The sequence below is a fragment of the Onthophagus taurus genome, chromosome 3 (assembly GCF_036711975.1).
Source record: "Onthophagus taurus isolate NC chromosome 3, IU_Otau_3.0, whole genome shotgun sequence".
In the NCBI taxonomy this organism is placed as follows: Eukaryota; Metazoa; Arthropoda; class Insecta; order Coleoptera; family Scarabaeidae; genus Onthophagus; species Onthophagus taurus.
Window position 1 is genome coordinate 26,746,510 of NC_091968.1, and position 17,725 is coordinate 26,764,234.

At 28.7% G+C, this 17,725-nt stretch overlaps 1 protein-coding gene across 2 annotated transcripts; it reads left to right on the forward strand.

Moving 5' to 3' along the window:
• The first annotated feature begins 48 nt into the window (after window positions 1-48).
• On the forward strand, window positions 49-15,387 carry LOC111417259 (eukaryotic translation initiation factor 2 subunit 3, X-linked-like). Of its 2 annotated transcripts, XM_023049487.2 has the most exons (5): window positions 49-174; window positions 315-489; window positions 14,005-14,645; window positions 14,696-14,926; window positions 14,982-15,387. In XM_023049487.2, exons 1-5 carry the CDS (start codon window positions 103-105, stop codon window positions 15,273-15,275), a joined length of 1,413 nt encoding a protein of 470 aa, XP_022905255.1. In that variant the 5' UTR covers window positions 49-102; the 3' UTR covers window positions 15,276-15,387. The 2 variants fall into 2 exon arrangements, with proteins under 2 accessions (XP_022905255.1, XP_022905254.1); XM_023049486.2 differs by lacking the exons at window positions 14,005-14,645; window positions 14,696-14,926; window positions 14,982-15,387 and adding an exon at window positions 4,057-6,246 and having other exon boundaries at window positions 53-174.
• The last annotated feature ends 2,338 nt before the right edge of the window (window positions 15,388-17,725 follow it).

Below are 17,725 nucleotides of genomic sequence, written 5' to 3' on the forward strand. Positions count from 1 at the left end.
AACACTTAAATCGATTATTATTTTTAGTGACTTTATTTTTTTTGAGATGGTACCATTCTGACAGTTACAGTTCAAGCTTTCCGCCTTTTTAACCAAAAAACGATGGCGTCTCCGGAAGGTTTAGGAGTTACAACGGGGCAACCCAACCTTTATAAACAAGATTTATCAAAACTAGTAAGTAAATCGGTTATTATTTACCCCGAAAAACGCGGTTAATTCATCAAATAGCCGCCCCGTAAAAACTTTAAAATCCTAACCTAAAAAATCCACGCGTATGTTTGTTACACGTATTAAAATGATATAATTTTTTGTAGGATGTAACGAAGCTAACTGCGCTTTCGCCGGAGGTTATTAGCAGACAAGCAACGATAAATATGGGGACCATTGGGCATGTAGCCCATGGAAAAAGCACTGTTGTTAAAGCAATATCGGGGGTACAAACGGTTAGGTTTAAAAATGAACTTGAGCGTAATATCACTATTAAATTAGGTGAGTTTATTTCAAAGCTTATTTATTTGGTATAATTCTAGAATCATCATGTGGCTTAAAATTTTTTTTTAATCAATGTGAAATGACCCAAAAAGACAGGTTAACCAAAAAATTACTTTAAAGTGTCCATGTAACGTCATTGGCCATATATTTTTGCAGCACATTTGGTTAAAACCCATATTTTTGGGTGAAATACGATTGTTTCTTAGGTTTTCGAAGCACAACAATTAAAATCAAGGACATTTTACCATTTATAAACTAAAGATGGTGCCCTTTTTAACCTATTGGTTCCTGAATTCTAAATACTCCTGGCAAAAGATTAATTATTGGTATCAGAAGATTAAATACTGCTAGTAAAACACTAAAAACTGCTTCTAAAATGCTAGATAATGCAGAAAAAGGCTACAACTTAATTGGAAAAGACTAGACACTGTTTTCTAAATAATACCTATTGCTTCCAGAATGCTAAACACTGCTGTTAAAGGTTTTGACCCAGTTGGACAGGCTTCCAAGATTACTTATTGCTTTCAAAGACTTCAATAATTGTTTGGAAAAAAGATATGCTCTTCGAAACTGCTTCTAAAATCTGCTTGGAGAAAACTAGATTGTGCTAATAAACAACTACATAAGACTACTTACTACTTTCAGAGAGCTATACACTATTAGAAAAGATTACAACCTGCTTGGAGAAGACTAAATACTGCTGGGAGAAACTATTATCTGCCTTTAAAGACAAAGTACTGTTTCCATAAGACTATGAATTAATTTCAGAATGCTAAATATTATTAGAAAGATTACTAATTGCTTGGAGAAAGCTAGATATTGTTGGCAAAGACTATTTAATGCTTTCAGAAGACTATATACTGGGTTAATTACTACTTGGTTAATTTTAATCCAAATTAAGTCGAATTTGGACTCAAATGAAACGATTTTTATTTTTAAATCGATTTAAAATGATTAATTTGATAAATTAAATAAGTTTTTATTAAAAATTCGATTTAAAATCGTTAATAAATCGTAAAAAAAGCCTTACTTCCTTTCAACTTTAAAAATTCATGTAAAATCGATTTATTTATGAATTGATTCGAAACTTATTGAGTAGATAAAAGAAAGCTTTCCCTATTTAGTGGTCCAAACCGTTTTTGAAAATATTTCTTAGTTTTTGAGATAAAAATGTTTTAATTTACCAAAAACCGGAAGTTGATTAATTTTAGTCCGAATTAAGTAGAGTTTGGGCTCAAATGAAACGATTTTTGATTCTAAGTTTAATTTTAGCGATTAATTTGAATTATTATTCCGTTACTTCCGGTTTAACCGGAAGTTGGTTAATTTTGATCCGAATTAAGACGAATTTGGGCTCAAATGAAACGATTTTTATTTTTAAATCGATTTAAAATGATTAATTCGATAAATTAAAGAAGTTTTTATTAAAAATTCGATTTAAAATCGTTAATATATCGTAAAGAAAGCCTTACTTCCGGTTTAACCGGAAGTTGATTAATTTTAATCCGAATTAAGTCGAGTTTGGCCTCAAATGAAACGATTTTTGATTCTGAATTTAATTTTAGCGATTAAATTGAATTCTTATTCCATTACTTCCGGTTTAAGCGGAAGTTGGTTAATTTTAATCCGAATTAAGTCGAATTTGGGCTCGAATGAAAGAATTTTCAATTTTTAAATCGATTTAAAACGATTAATTCGATGAATTAAAGAAGTTTTTATTAATCATTCGATTTAAAATCGTTAATTAATCGTAAAAAAAGCCTTACTTCCGGTTTAACCGGAAGTTGATTAATTTTAGTCCGAATTAAGTTGAGTTTGGGCTCAAATGAAACGATTTTTGATTCTAAATTTAATTTTAGCGATTAATTTGAATTATTATTCCGTTACTTCCGGTTTAACCGGAAGTTGGTTAATTTTGATCCGAATTAAGACGAATTTGGGCTCAAATGAAACGATTTTTATTTTTAAATCGATTTAAAATGATTAATTCGATAAATTAAAGAAGTTTTTATTAAAAATTCGATTTAAAATCGTTAATAAATCGTAAAAAAAGCCTTACTTCCGGTTTAACCGGAAGTTGGTTAATTTTAATTAGAATTAAGTCGAGTTTGGGCTCAAATGAAACGATTTTTGATTCTGAATTTAATTTTAACGATTAATTTGAATTATTATTCCGCTACTTCCGGTTTAATCGGAAGTTGGTTAATTTTAATCCGAATTTGGGCTCGAATGAGACGATTTTTAATTTTTAAATTGATTTAAAACGATTAATTCGATAAATTAAAGAAGTTTTTATTAAAAATTTGCTTTAAAATCGTTAATAAACCATAAAAAAAAGCCTTACTTCCGGTTTAACCGGAAGTTGATTAATTTTAATCCGAATTAAGTCGAGTTTGGGCTCAAATGAAACGATTTTTGAATCTAAATTTAATTTTAACGATTAATTTGAATTATTATTCTGCTATTTTCGGTTTAATCGAAAGTTAGTTAATTTTAATCCGAATTAAGTCGAATTTGGGCTCGAATGAAACGATTTTTATTTTTAAATCGATTTAAAACGATTAATTCGATAAATTAAACAACTTTTTATTAAAAATTCGATTTAAAATCGTTAATAAATCGTAAAAAAAGCCTTACTTCCGGTTTAACCGGAAGTTGATTAATTTTAGTCCGAATTAAGTCGAGTTTGGGCTCAAATGAAACGATTTTTGATTCTAAATTTAATTTTAGCGATTAATTTGAATTATTATTCCGTTACTTCCGGTTTAACCGGAAGTTTGTTAATTTTAAGCCGAATTTGGACTCGAATGAAAGGATTTTTAATTTTTAAATCGATTTATAACGATTAATTCGATAAATAAAGAAGTTTTTATTAAAAATTCGATTTAAAATCGTTAATAAATCGTAAAAAAAACCTTACTTCCGGTTTAACCGGAAGTTGATTAATTTTAATCCGAATTAAGTCGAGTTTGGGCTCAAATTAAACGATTTTTGATTCTGAATTTAATTTTAACGATTAATTTGAATTATTATTCCGCTACTTCCGGTTTAACCGGAAGTTGGTTAATTTTAATCCGAATTAAATCGAGTTTGGGCTCAAATAAAACGGTTTTTAATTCTGAATTTAATTTTAGCGATTAATTTGGGTCATTTCAAATTGATTAAAAAAAAATCGTCGATTTTTAAGCCACATGATGATTCATTGAATTTTTCCAATTATTTTTAATAAAATTAAAGCCGATTTAAAAATCCAATTATTTCCTATGAAGTGCTTTAATACAAGTGAGTTTTGTGTGAAGAAGTGATCAAATTATGTTTATTACTGTGATTATTTATTGATTCTTGTCCCATCAAACTGCATCCACTTCATAGTTTTTAAAAGTACCCCTTTTCATTTAACCATTAAAATTTTTCAATAATTTTAATCTTTTTTGCAATTAAATCTCTTAATTAATTTAATGATTTAGTATTTTACAAATGTAAATTTAAAAATAAACACAAATTATAAATAAGAATCTTATACTTAGTTTTTTTTTGTTTTCTTTGCGGATTACGATCTTGCAGAGAGGTTGCAGTTTGATGAAAACGGACAAGTAATCATGCCGCGGAAGAGTGTTGAATCAACGAGACGGAATGGATTCTTGCACGGCAAAGAAAACCACCAAAATAACAAGAACGGGCGTCGATTGAGTGGAACGTACAATGGTATAAGTTGTAATGGTAAACGTAAACGAGATGACGAAGAAAAAGAGTACGATGAAACTAGATCGAAAAAAAGGAAAATTAAAAATAGCACCAAATCAGTTTTTGCAAGAGAATATGTGGTTGAAGAAATACTACAACACCGATTTAAGAATAATCATCACGAATTTTTGGTAAAATGGGAAGGATTCGATGTAAACTTGAGTACTTGGGAGCCGATTGAGCATTTAGAACACGCCCCGAACATTCTAAAATCCTTTTTATGTTCCCACATCAAAGAAAATTACAACAAATTAAGCACCATGCTAAATTTGTTGGATCCGAAACGATCAATGCTTCATTTCATCGCCAAAAACGGAATTGCAAACGTCCCCGACCAAATCGCATCAAGTAAAGTCTTATTAAACGTTTTACACAAAAATAAATCAAACTTTAACGAACAAAAAGTAGCACTTTATCACTTTTTAGCGATGGAAAGACGTACTAAACAGTTAGAATTATTAAAATCTTGGGAAAATCAAATTAATGCGATAGCGAACGAACCGGCTTTAATTAAAATCGAAAACGACGTTGATTTAGAATACCCCCCAAAAGATTTTCAATACATTAATTCGAGAATTTTCTCGAATGGGATAACCCCATTAACGAAAATTAAACGAAAATGTAGTTGTAACCCGTGTAATGGAAACAGCATTAATTGTTGTGGAGTTCACATCGAAAAAAAGCACTATTTTCAATACAAATTTAAAAGAATGAATATGCCACCGGGTTGCCCCATTTACGAATGCAACAATAATTGTGATTGTGACTCAAATTGTAACAATCGAGTGTTACAACACGGTCGTCACGTCCCTTTAGCTATATTTCGAACTAATACCGGTTGCGGTTGGGGAGTTAAAACTTTAAAAAATATCACTCGAGGTGAGTTTATTTGCGAATACGTCGGGGAGGTTATATCGCACGATGAAGCCGAAAAGAGAGGGAAAATTTACGATTCTCGGGGAAGAACTTACTTATTCGATTTAGATTATAACTCATCGGATAATCCCTACACCGTGGACGCCGCGAAATTCGGAAACGTCTCTCATTTTATAAATCATTCGTGCGAACCGAACATCGGGGTTTGGGCCGTTTGGGTCGATTGTTTAGATCCGAATTTGCCGCGATTAGGGTTGTTCGCTTTGAGATCGATCGCGAAAAATCAAGAATTAACCTTCGATTATCGCATGAACAACGGCGATCCTAAATCGCCGAATCGACAGAAGGTGATTGAAGAAAACTTGGCTAATATGAAGAAGATTTTGTGCAAATGTAACGCTAAGAAGTGTAGGAAATATTTGTTTTGTTAGTTTTAATGTGTAAATTAATTTTTTTTTAATAGTCGTGTCGTTTTTATAGGTTATGTGTCAAAATAATTTGAGGTTATGTTTTTATGTGTATTTTGAATTTATTTTAAAATTAAATTATAATAAGAACTTTTAAAGTTTTTAACTTTTTTAAGTTTTATGTTTAATTTGTAATTTCGATATCTTTTAAAATATATTATGTACAATACAACAAAAGATTTTTTTAACCTCACTTAGGGCCGGATGTACAATACACCAATAAATCGACCTGATAACTATCTGAGTAATTAACTTACCGGTATGATGAAAGATATTCGCTGTTTTACGTGTTTTTCTCGATATGTCCTAATTTTCGTAAAAAAAACATGACGTTTCATAAAATTGACATTTAATTTTGACAAATTGTTGTGAAGTTGGTTACAGTTGGTAACGTTGAATTTGTGTCACATTGACGTTTAAACTTTGAAATTTGAATCATTTTGACATAGCTTAATAAAAATTACAATCTAGCGCTGAAAATAACTAAAAGTAAAATTAAAAAATACTACAGAGTGAAAGTGATAAATCTGACAACGATTTTGGATCGGATGATGTAGTAGATCATGTGATATATCGTCACTACGACCTTGATAATAATAACAATAATAATTATTAAGACTTAGAGCTGTCAAACGTTTCAAGTATGGATGAAGAAGAACCTCTACCTCTCTTATTTCTGATCCACACCTAATGGTTTGTGATAAAATTAGTCACAGAGAGAAAAATGGACATTGTTGGACGAACAAGCTAACGACTGCTAGCAACAGATCATCAATAGGCAGAAATATTATTCATATAACACTGATACTGCAAAAAACAGAATAATGCCGATAGAAATTTTCAGTCACTTTTGAATAGTTTAGCATAATAATCGTAAAAAAAGGTACTTACTGCCGGTTTTAATTTTCAAATCGATTTAAAATGATTAATTCGATAAATTAAAGGAGTTTTTATTAAAAATTCGATTTAAAATCGTTAATAAATGGTAAGAAAAGCCTTACTTCCGGTTTAACCGGAAGTTGATTAATTTTAATCCGAATTAAGTCGAGTTTGGGCTCAAATTAAACGATTTTTGATTTTGAATTTAGTTTTAGCGATTAATTTGAATTATTATTCCGCTACTTCCGGTTTAATCGAAAGTTGGTTAATTTTAATCCGAATTAAATCGAATTTGGGCTCGAATAAAATGATTTTTAATTTTTAAATCGATTTAAAACGATTAATTCCACAAATTAAAGAAGTTTTTATTAAAAATTCGATTTAAAATCGTTAATAAATGGTAAAAAAAAGCCTTACTTCCGGTTTAACCGGAAGTTGATTAATTTTAATCCGAATTAAGTCGAGTTTGGGCTTAAATGAAACGATTTTTGAATCCGAATTTAATTTTAGCGATTAATTTGAATTATTATTCCGCTACTTCCGGTTTAATCGGAAGTTGGTTAATTTTAAGTCGAATTTAGGTTCGAATGAAACGATTTTTAAATCGATTTAAAACGATTAATTCGATAAATTAAAGAAATCTTTATTAAAAATTTGATTTAAAATCGTTAATAAATGCTAAAAAGAGCCTTACTTCCGGATTATCCGGAAGTTGATTAATTTTAATCCGAATTAAGTCGAGTTTGGGCTCAAATTAAACGATTTTTGATTCTAAATTTAATTTTAGCGATTAATTTGAATTATTATTCCGTTGCTTCCGGTTTAATCGGAAATTGGCTAATTTTAATCCGAATTAAGTCGAATTTGAGCTTGAATAAAATGATTTTTAATTTTTAAATCGATTTAAAACGATTAATTCCATAAATTAAAGAAGTTTTTATTAAAAATTCGATTTAAAATCGTTAATAAATGGTAAAAAAAGCCTTACTTCCGGTTTAACCGGAAGTTGATTAATTTTAATCCGAATTAAGTCGAGTTTGGGCTCAAATGAAACGAGTTTTGATTCTGAATTTAATTTTAACTATTAATTTGAATTATTATTCCGTTACTTCCGGTTTAATCGAAAGTTGGTTAATTTTAATCCGAATTAAATCGAATTTGGGCTCGAATGAAATAATTTTTAATTTTTAAATCGATTTAAAACGATTAATTCCACAAGATAAAAAAGTTTTTATTATAAATTCGACTTAAAATCGTTAATAAATAGTAAAAAGAGCCTTACTTCCGGTTTAACTGGAAGTTGATTAATTTTAATCCGAATTAAGTCGATTTTGGGCTCAAATGAAACGATTTTTGATTCTGAATTTAATTATAGTGATTAATTTGAATTATTATTCCATTACTTCCGGTTTAATCGGAAGTTGGCTAATTTTAACTCGAATTAAGTCGAATTTGGGCTCGAATGAAATAATTTTTAACTTTTAAATCGATTTAAAACGATTAATTCCACAAATTAAAGAAGTTTTTATTAAAAATTCGATTTAAAACCGTTAATAAATGGTAAAAAAAGCCTTACTTCCGGTTCAACCGGAAGTTGATTAATTTTAATCCGAATTAAGTCGAGTTTGGGCTCAAATGAAACGATTTTTGATTCTGAATTTAATTTTAACGATTAATTTGAATTATTATTCCATTACTTCCGGTTTAATCGGAAGTTGGTTAATTTTAACCCGGATTAAGTCGAATTTGGGCTCGAATAAAATGATTTTTAATTTTTAAATCGATTTAAAACGATTAATTCCACAAATTAAGAAAGTTTTTATTAAAAATTTGATTTAAAATCGTCAATAAATGGTAAAAAGAATTTTATTTCCGGTCTAACCGGAAGTTGATTAATTTTAATCCGAATCAAGTCGAATTTGGGCTCGAATGAAAAGATTTTTAATTTTTAAATCGATTTAAAACGATTAATTCGATAAATTAAAGAAGTTTTTATTAAAAATTCGATTTAAAATCGTTAATAAATCGTAAAAAAAGCCTTACTTCCGGTTTAACCGGAAGTTGATTAATTTTAATCCGAATTAAGTCGAGTTTGGGCTCAAATGAAACGATTTTTGATTCTGAATTTAATTTTAGCGATTAATTTGAATTATTATTCCATTACTTCCGGTTTAATCGGAAGTTGAATAATTTTAACCCGAATTTAGGCTCGAATAAAATAATTTTTAAATCGATTTAAAACGATTAATTCCACAAATTCAAGAAGTTTTTATTAAAAATTCGATTTAAAATCATTAATAAATGGTAAAAAAAGCCTTACTTCCGGTTTAACCGGAAGTTGATTAATTTTAATCCGAATTAAGTCGAGTTTGGGCTCAAATGAAACGATTTTTGATTCTGAATTTAATTTTAGCGATTAATTTGAATTATTATTCCATTACTTCCGGTTTAATCGGAAGTTGAATAATTTTAACCCGAATTTAGGCTCGAATAAAATAATTTTTAAATCGATTTAAAACGATTAATTCCACAAATTCAAGAAGTTTTTATTAAAAATTCGATTTAAAATCATTAATAAATGGTAAAAAAAGCCTTACTTCCGGTTTAACCGGAAGTTGATTAATTTTAATCCGAATTAAGTCGAGTTTGGGCTCAAATGAAACGATTTTTGATTCTGAATTTAATTTTAACGATTAATTTGAATTATTATTCCGCAACTTCCGGTTTAATCTTAAGTTGGCTAATTTTAATCCGAATTAAATCGAATTTTGGCTCGAATGAGAGAATTTTTAATTTTTAAATCGATTTAAAACAATTAATTCCACAAATTAAAGAAGTTTTTATTAAAAATTCGATATAAAATCGTTAATAAATGGTAAAAAGAGCCTTACTTCCGGTTCAACCGGAAGTTGATTAATTTTAATCCGAATTATGTCGAGTTTGGACTCAAATGAAACGATTTTTGATTCTGAATTTAATTATAGCGATTAATTTGAATTATTATTGCGTTATTTCCGGTTTAATCGGAAGTTGGCTAATTTTAATCCGAATTAAGTCGAATTTGGGCTCGAATGAAATAATTTTTAATTTTTAAATCGATTTAAAACGATTAATTCCACAAATTAAAGAAGTTTTTATTAAAAATTCGATTTAAAGTCATTAATAAATGGTAAAAAGAGCCTTACTTCCGGTTTAACCGGAAGTTGATTAATTTTAGTCCGAATTAAGTCGAGTTTGGGCTCAAATGAAACGATTTTTGATTCTAAATTTAATTTTAGCAATTAATTTGAATTATTATTCCGCTACTTCCGGTGTAATCGGAAGTTGGTTAATTTTAACCCGAATTAAGTCGAATTTGGGTTCGAATAAAATGATTTTTAATTTTTAAATCGATTTAAAACGATTAATTCCACAAGATAAAGAAGTTTTCATTAAAAATTCGATTTAAAATCGTTAATAAATCGTAAAAAAACCTTACTTCCGGTTTAACCGGAAGTTGATTAATTTTAATCCGAATTAAGTCGAGTTTGGGCTCAAATGAAACGATTTTTGATTCTGAATTTAATTTTAACGATTAATTTGAATTATTATTCCGCAACTTCCGGTTTAATCTTAAGTTGGCTAATTTTAATCCGAATTAAATCGAATTTTGGCTCGAATGAGAGAATTTTTAATTTTTAAATCGATTTAAAACAATTAATTCCACAAATTAAAGAAGTTTTTATTAAAAATTCGATATAAAATCGTTAATAAATGATAAAAAGAGCCTTACTTCCGGTTCAACCGGAAGTTGATTAATTTTAATCCGAATTATGTCGAGTTTGGGCTCAAATGAAACGATTTTTGATTCTGAATTTAATTTTAGCGATTAATTTGAATTATTATTCCGTTACTTCCGGTTTAATCGGAGGTTGGTTAATTTTAATCCGAATTAAGTCGAATTTGGGCTCGAATAAAATGATTTTTAATTTTTAAATCGATTTAAAACGAATAATTCCACAAATTAAAGAAGTTTTTATTAAAAATTCGATTTAAAATCGTTAATAAATGGTGAAAAGAATCTTATTTCCGGTTTAACCGGAAGTTGATTAATTTTAATCCGAATTATGTCGAGTTTGGGCTCAAATGAAACGATTTTTGATTCTGAATTTAATTTTAACGATTAATTTGAATTATTATTCCGCAACTTCCGGTTTAATCTTAAGTTGGCTAATTTTAATCCGAATTAAATCGAATTTTGGCTCGAATGAGAGAATTTTTAATTTTTAAATCGATTTAAAACAATTAATTCCACAAATTAAAGAAGTTTTTATTAAAAATTCGATATAAAATCGTTAATAAATGGTAAAAAGAGCCTTACTTCCGGTTCAACCGGAAGTTGATTAATTTTAATCCGAATTATGTCGAGTTTGGACTCAAATGAAACGATTTTTGATTCTGAATTTAATTATAGCGATTAATTTGAATTATTATTGCGTTATTTCCGGTTTAATCGGAAGTTGGCTAATTTTAATCCGAATTAAGTCGAATTTGGGCTCGAATGAAATAATTTTTAATTTTTAAATCGATTTAAAACGATTAATTCCACAAATTAAAGAAGTTTTTATTAAAAATTCGATTTAAAGTCATTAATAAATGGTAAAAAGAGCCTTACTTCCGGTTTAACCGGAAGTTGATTAATTTTAGTCCGAATTAAGTCGAGTTTGGGCTCAAATGAAACGATTTTTGATTCTAAATTTAATTTTAGCAATTAATTTGAATTATTATTCCGCTACTTCCGGTGTAATCGGAAGTTGGTTAATTTTAACCCGAATTAAGTCGAATTTGGGTTCGAATAAAATGATTTTTAATTTTTAAATCGATTTAAAACGATTAATTCCACAAGATAAAGAAGTTTTCATTAAAAATTCGATTTAAAATCGTTAATAAATCGTAAAAAAACCTTACTTCCGGTTTAACCGGAAGTTGATTAATTTTAATCCGAATTAAGTCGAGTTTGGGCTCAAATGAAACGATTTTTGATTCTGAATTTAATTTTAACGATTAATTTGAATTATTATTCCGCAACTTCCGGTTTAATCTTAAGTTGGCTAATTTTAATCCGAATTAAATCGAATTTTGGCTCGAATGAGAGAATTTTTAATTTTTAAATCGATTTAAAACAATTAATTCCACAAATTAAAGAAGTTTTTATTAAAAATTCGATATAAAATCGTTAATAAATGATAAAAAGAGCCTTACTTCCGGTTCAACCGGAAGTTGATTAATTTTAATCCGAATTATGTCGAGTTTGGGCTCAAATGAAACGATTTTTGATTCTGAATTTAATTTTAGCGATTAATTTGAATTATTATTCCGTTACTTCCGGTTTAATCGGAGGTTGGTTAATTTTAATCCGAATTAAGTCGAATTTGGGCTCGAATAAAATGATTTTTAATTTTTAAATCGATTTAAAACGAATAATTCCACAAATTAAAGAAGTTTTTATTAAAAATTCGATTTAAAATCGTTAATAAATGGTGAAAAGAATCTTATTTCCGGTTTAACCGGAAGTTGATTAATTTTAATCCGAATTATGTCGAGTTTGGGCTCAAATGAAACGATTTTTGATTCTGAATTTAATTTTAGCGACTAATTTGGATTATTATTCCGTTACTTCCGGTTTAATTGGAAGTTGGCTAATTTTAATCCGAATTAAATCGAATTTTGGCTCGAATGAAATCATTTTTAATTTTTAAATCGATTTAAAACGATTAATTCGATAAATTATAGGAGTTTTTGTTAAAAATTCGATTTAAAATCGTTAATAAATGGTAAAAAGAGCCTTACTTCCGGTTTAACCGGAAGTTGATTAATTTTAATCCGAATTAAGTCGAGTTTGGGCTCAAATGAAACGATTTTTGATTCTGGATTTAATTTTAGCGATTAATTTGAATTATTTTTCCGTTACTTCCGGTTTAATCGGAAGTTGGATAATTTTAACACGAATTTGGGCTCGAATGAAATAATTTTTAATTTTTAAATCGATTTAAAACGATTAATTCCACAAATTAAAGAAGTTTTTATTAAAAATTCGATTTAAAATCGTTAATAAACGGTAAAAAGAGCATTACTTCCGGTTTAACCGGAAGTTGATTAACTTTAATCGGAATTAAGTCGAGTTTGGGCTCAAATGAAACGATTTTTGATTCTGAATTTAATTTTAACGATTAATTTGAATTGTTAATTCTAGTTTTAATTGTTCAAACGTTTCAAGTATGGATGAAGAAGAACCTCTATCGCCAGTTAGGAAGGAGAAGAAGACTGGTGACGTTAATCTTGTTGTTTTTGATCCACACGTAGTGGTTTGTGATAAAATTAGTCTCACTGTCAGAGGGAAAAATGGACATTGTTTGACAAACGGTTGCTAGCAACAGATCATCGATAGGCAGAAATATTATTCATATAATACTGATATTGCAAAAAACAAAATAATGCCGATAGAAATTTTCGTCAGCAAGATACCATAGTACCATAGATACCACGTCACCATGAGCTGCGATCGTTTTGATTATGGTTCGATGATTATAACACTAGAGCTGATAGGAGAGAAGCTGACAACTTTGCTCCTATAAGATGTAATAATTGATGAGCAGTTGCTTTCATTTCGAAGACGATGTTATTTTAGGATAAAAAGCTAAAGTTGATGCCATTTCTTACACAAGTAAAACGTTGGACAGAAGGTTTGCCTCAAGCCAATATAATCCAATCGCAATATAACAGTTGACAACTGGTTCAACTTTGTATCATTGGGCAACCTGACTCTAAGAGGACCCCTACAAACTCACCATTGTAGGTACTCTAAAAAGAACAAACGAGAAATCAAAGCATATTTTGTTTTGATGATCCAAAAACTATGGTTTCTTACAAGGCAAAAAATTAAACGAAAAAGTGGTAAATTCAAACACCTTGCTATCATTATTGAACACTCTGCATTTTTGTCATTGCCACAATTGAAATGTGTGTATTAATCGTGTTACTAAGAACATTTTACAAATTCTAGAAACAAAAAATGCTCAAAAATGACAATTTCAAATTTAGAGCTAATAAAATAACTTTTTGCAAATCGCGTAATTTTTTTTTGCAACTGCCAAATTGGAATTGCGTGTACTTATCGTGTTCCTTGGGTCATTTTGAACATTTTAGGCACAAAAAATAAATAAAAGAATTAAAGTTGCCAATTTAGAAGTTAAGGGATCAAGTATTTTGACTCTGCCAAAATTGAAATGTGTGTATTAGTCGTGTGATCAAGGATATTTTACATATTCTAGAAGCAAAATCTTTGCAAAAATTTAAAATTGCTAATTTAGGGTTACTCTTTGAAGTTGTGTAATTTTTTTTGCTTCTGCCAAATTTGAATTGAGTGTACTTATCGTGTTTCTTGGGTCATTTTGAACATTTTAGGACCAAAAAATAAATAAAATGAATAATAATCATTATATTGTACAATCGGCCCTTAAACAATTACATTTAATTCTTAATTATTATTATTAATTTTTGCTTTTAGGTTACGCAAACGCAAAAATCTATAAATGCGACAATCCGAAATGTCCTCGACCTGCGTGTTACATTTCCGGTGGCTCTTCAAAAGACGACTCTTTCCCGTGTCTTCGTGCTGCATGTACAGGTCGTTTCCAATTAGTACGACATGTTAGTTTTGTTGATTGTCCCGGTCACGACATTCTTATGGCAACGATGTTGAACGGAGCCGCGGTTATGGACGCCGCCCTCCTCTTAATAGCTGGAAATGAATCGTGCCCCCAACCACAAACTAGCGAGCATTTAGCGGCTATCGAGATCATGAAACTCAAACACATTTTAATCCTTCAAAATAAAATCGATTTGGTGAAAGAGGGTCAAGCGAAAGAACAACACGAGCAAATTGTTAAATTTGTTCAAGGTACGGTCGCTGAAGGGGCACCGATTATTCCAATTTCTGCCCAGTTAAAGTATAACATTGAGGTACTTTGTGAGTATATCACGAAAAAGATTCCGGTCCCCGTGAGGGATTTTACATCGGAACCAAGATTAATTGTTATTCGATCGTTTGATGTTAATAAACCGGGTTGTGAAGTTACCGATTTAAAAGGAGGCGTCGCTGGAGGAAGTATTTTAAGAGGTGTTCTCAAAGTTGGACAAGAAATTGAGGTTAAAAATTAATTAATTTTAATTAAATAAATAATCGATTATTAATTTAGGTTCGTCCTGGTCTTGTAAGTAAAGATTCTGAAGGAAAATTAACTTGCAAACCAATCTTCTCTCGTATTGTTTCCTTATACACGGAACAAAACGAATTACAATTTGCTGTCCCTGGTGGATTAATTGGTGTTGGGACGAAAATTGAACCAACTTTATGTAGGGCTGATCGCCTGGTAGGTCAAGTTCTTGGAGCAGTTGGTGCTCTCCCAAGTATTTTCATCGAACTTGAGGTTGGAACAACCTTTAATAAGTACTTTTTTAATTAATTTATGTTTAAATTTATAGGTGAGTTATTATTTATTGAAACGATTGCTTGGAGTTCGTACTGAAGGCGATAAAAAAGGAGCTAAAGTTCAAAAATTAACGAAAGCTGAAATATTATTAGTTAATATTGGTTCGTTGAGTACCGGAGGAAGAGTTGTTGCGACTAGGGCTGATTTGGTCAAGATTTCTTTAACCAGCCCTGTTTGTACGGAAATCGGGGAAAAAATCGCGTTGAGTAGACGTGTTGAAAAACATTGGCGCTTAATCGGATGGGGCCAAATTAGAGGTGGCGAAACTATCGAGCCCACCAAATAAAATAAATCTCTGCTTTTTCGCTTATTTCGTACAGAGTAAGCTTATATTGATAATTTTTTTCGAACCGGAGTTTTATTAGGTGTGAGAATTAATAAATATTTACATCATAAAATTATTTCTTTTATTTCATCCATTATACTCTATTTTTTAATTTGGAATAAATAATTAATCGCTAAAATTAAATTCAGAATCAAAAACCGTTTCATTTAAGCCCAAACTCGACTTAATTCGGATTAAAATTAATCAACTTCCGGTTAAACCGGAAGTAAGGCTTTTTTTACGATTTCTTAACGATTTTAAATCGAATTTTTAATAAAAACTTCTTTAATTTATCGAATTAATCGTTTTAAATCGATTTAAAAATTAAAAATTGTTTCATTCGAACCCAAGTTCGACTTAATTCGGATTAAAATTAAACAACTTCCGATTAAGCTTCGTATTGAAAAAATTGCGTATAAAACCGACCGATCACTTACACTGTTTTCAAAAATTTCCTCTTTTTGCATTATTTCGGTATAAAAGAAATGTTTTTATTCAAATTAACCTTTACGACGTTTTTGACAACGCTTAAATGTCAAATTTTAAATGAAATAGGAGCCATCTAGTTTCGTTTTATTGTATTAAATTAATAAACGAATTTAATTTATTTAAAATTATGCGATTATTTAAATTAAGATTGATTAAATGTTTATATTATTATTCTTATTATTAATTTTTTTCTTTAATATATATCCATATTCATTAAATATAAGTTTATTCATAGGTAGGTGTTATGTTTGTTGCCTACTAAATGAAGTTTTGACACAGCATAATCAGAAATGACATTGACGTCGATTCGTTTGATGTTGACGGCACCTCGTTTTGTACAAAACCTTTAACAATTAATAATCGAATTTATTTTATTTAAAATTAATCGATTGTTTAAATTAAGATTGCTAAAATGTCAAATTTTAAATGAAATAGGAACCATCTAGTTTCCTTTTATTGTATTAAGTTAAACGAATTTAATTTATTTAAAATTATGCGATTATCTAAATTAAGATTGATTAAATGTTTATATTATTGTTCATTATTAATTTTTTTCATTATAATATATCAATATTCATTAAATATATGTTTAATCGTAGGGAGATGTTATGTTGGTTGCCTATTAAATGTAGTTTTACCACAGAATAATCAGAAATGACACTGACGTCGATTCGATTGATGTTGACGGCACCTCGTTTTGTACAAAACCTTTAACAATTAATAATCGAATTTAATTTATTTAAAATTATGCGATTGTTTAAATTAAGATTGCTAAAATGTCAAATTTTAAATGAAATGGGCGCCATCTAGTTTCTCTTTATTGTATTAAATTAATAAACGTTTTTAATTTACTTAAAATTATGCGATTATTTAAATTAAGATTGATTAAATGTTTATGTTATTATTGATTATTATTAATTTTTTTCTTCAAATAATATATCAATATTCACTAAATATATGTTTATTCGTAGGGAGATGTTATGTTGGTTGCCTACTAAATGTAGTTTTGCCACAGAATAACCAGAAATGACATTGACGTCGATTCTTTTGATAAATATTAATAAAAAATGTGAAATAATGCAATCTATTCCAACTTTTGTGTAAAACAAATATAAATTAAATAGTTCAACAAATGTTATTTGTTTCAAATATCAAAAATATGCTTTTTAATTTTTAAGTTATAATTTACAGGAAACTGTAAATTTAATTTTTTTGACACTAGAAAAAAGTTTATATTTAGCTTTATTCTAAAATAATAAGAAATAGATCTGTCAAAACCTATATTTTTGTAATCAGAAAAAAATAACGAATTTAATAAGTGAATAATCAGTGGTTGTTTCCATTTAAAAAAACCAAAATTATCATGACATCTCAAAATCTAAAACCTAAATTTTTTTGTCATGAAATTCTCTGTAAAAGAGTGTCCATATAATGTCTTAGTTATGATACTCCACTTATAATAATAACCAAGATAATTGCACTTGCTGGTTTTACGATATTTTCAATTTTGGCCTCTAGCGATCACTTTAAAATGACGTTTTCATCTGTCATTCTGAACAAACTTCACTTTTTAAAAGTTGAAGTTAGCGACAAAGTTAAAAATATAACACGAATTGGAATCTATAATTTTGAAATTAAAAGAATGATACTGGTAATAATTGTTATTGCTATCTCTCATCATTCCCACTATTAATAATAAAATTGTTAGTTTAATTAAATTATTATAGTATAGACGCTAATGCCATCTCTCTTCAAAATATATGAGCGCCATCTATCAATAATTTATTAAGTCATATAATAATAATATTAAATATTAATAAAAAATGTGAAATAATGCAATCTATTCCAACTTTTTTGTAAAACAAATATAAATTAAATAGTTCAAAAAATGTATTTGTTTCAAATATCGGAAATATGTTTTT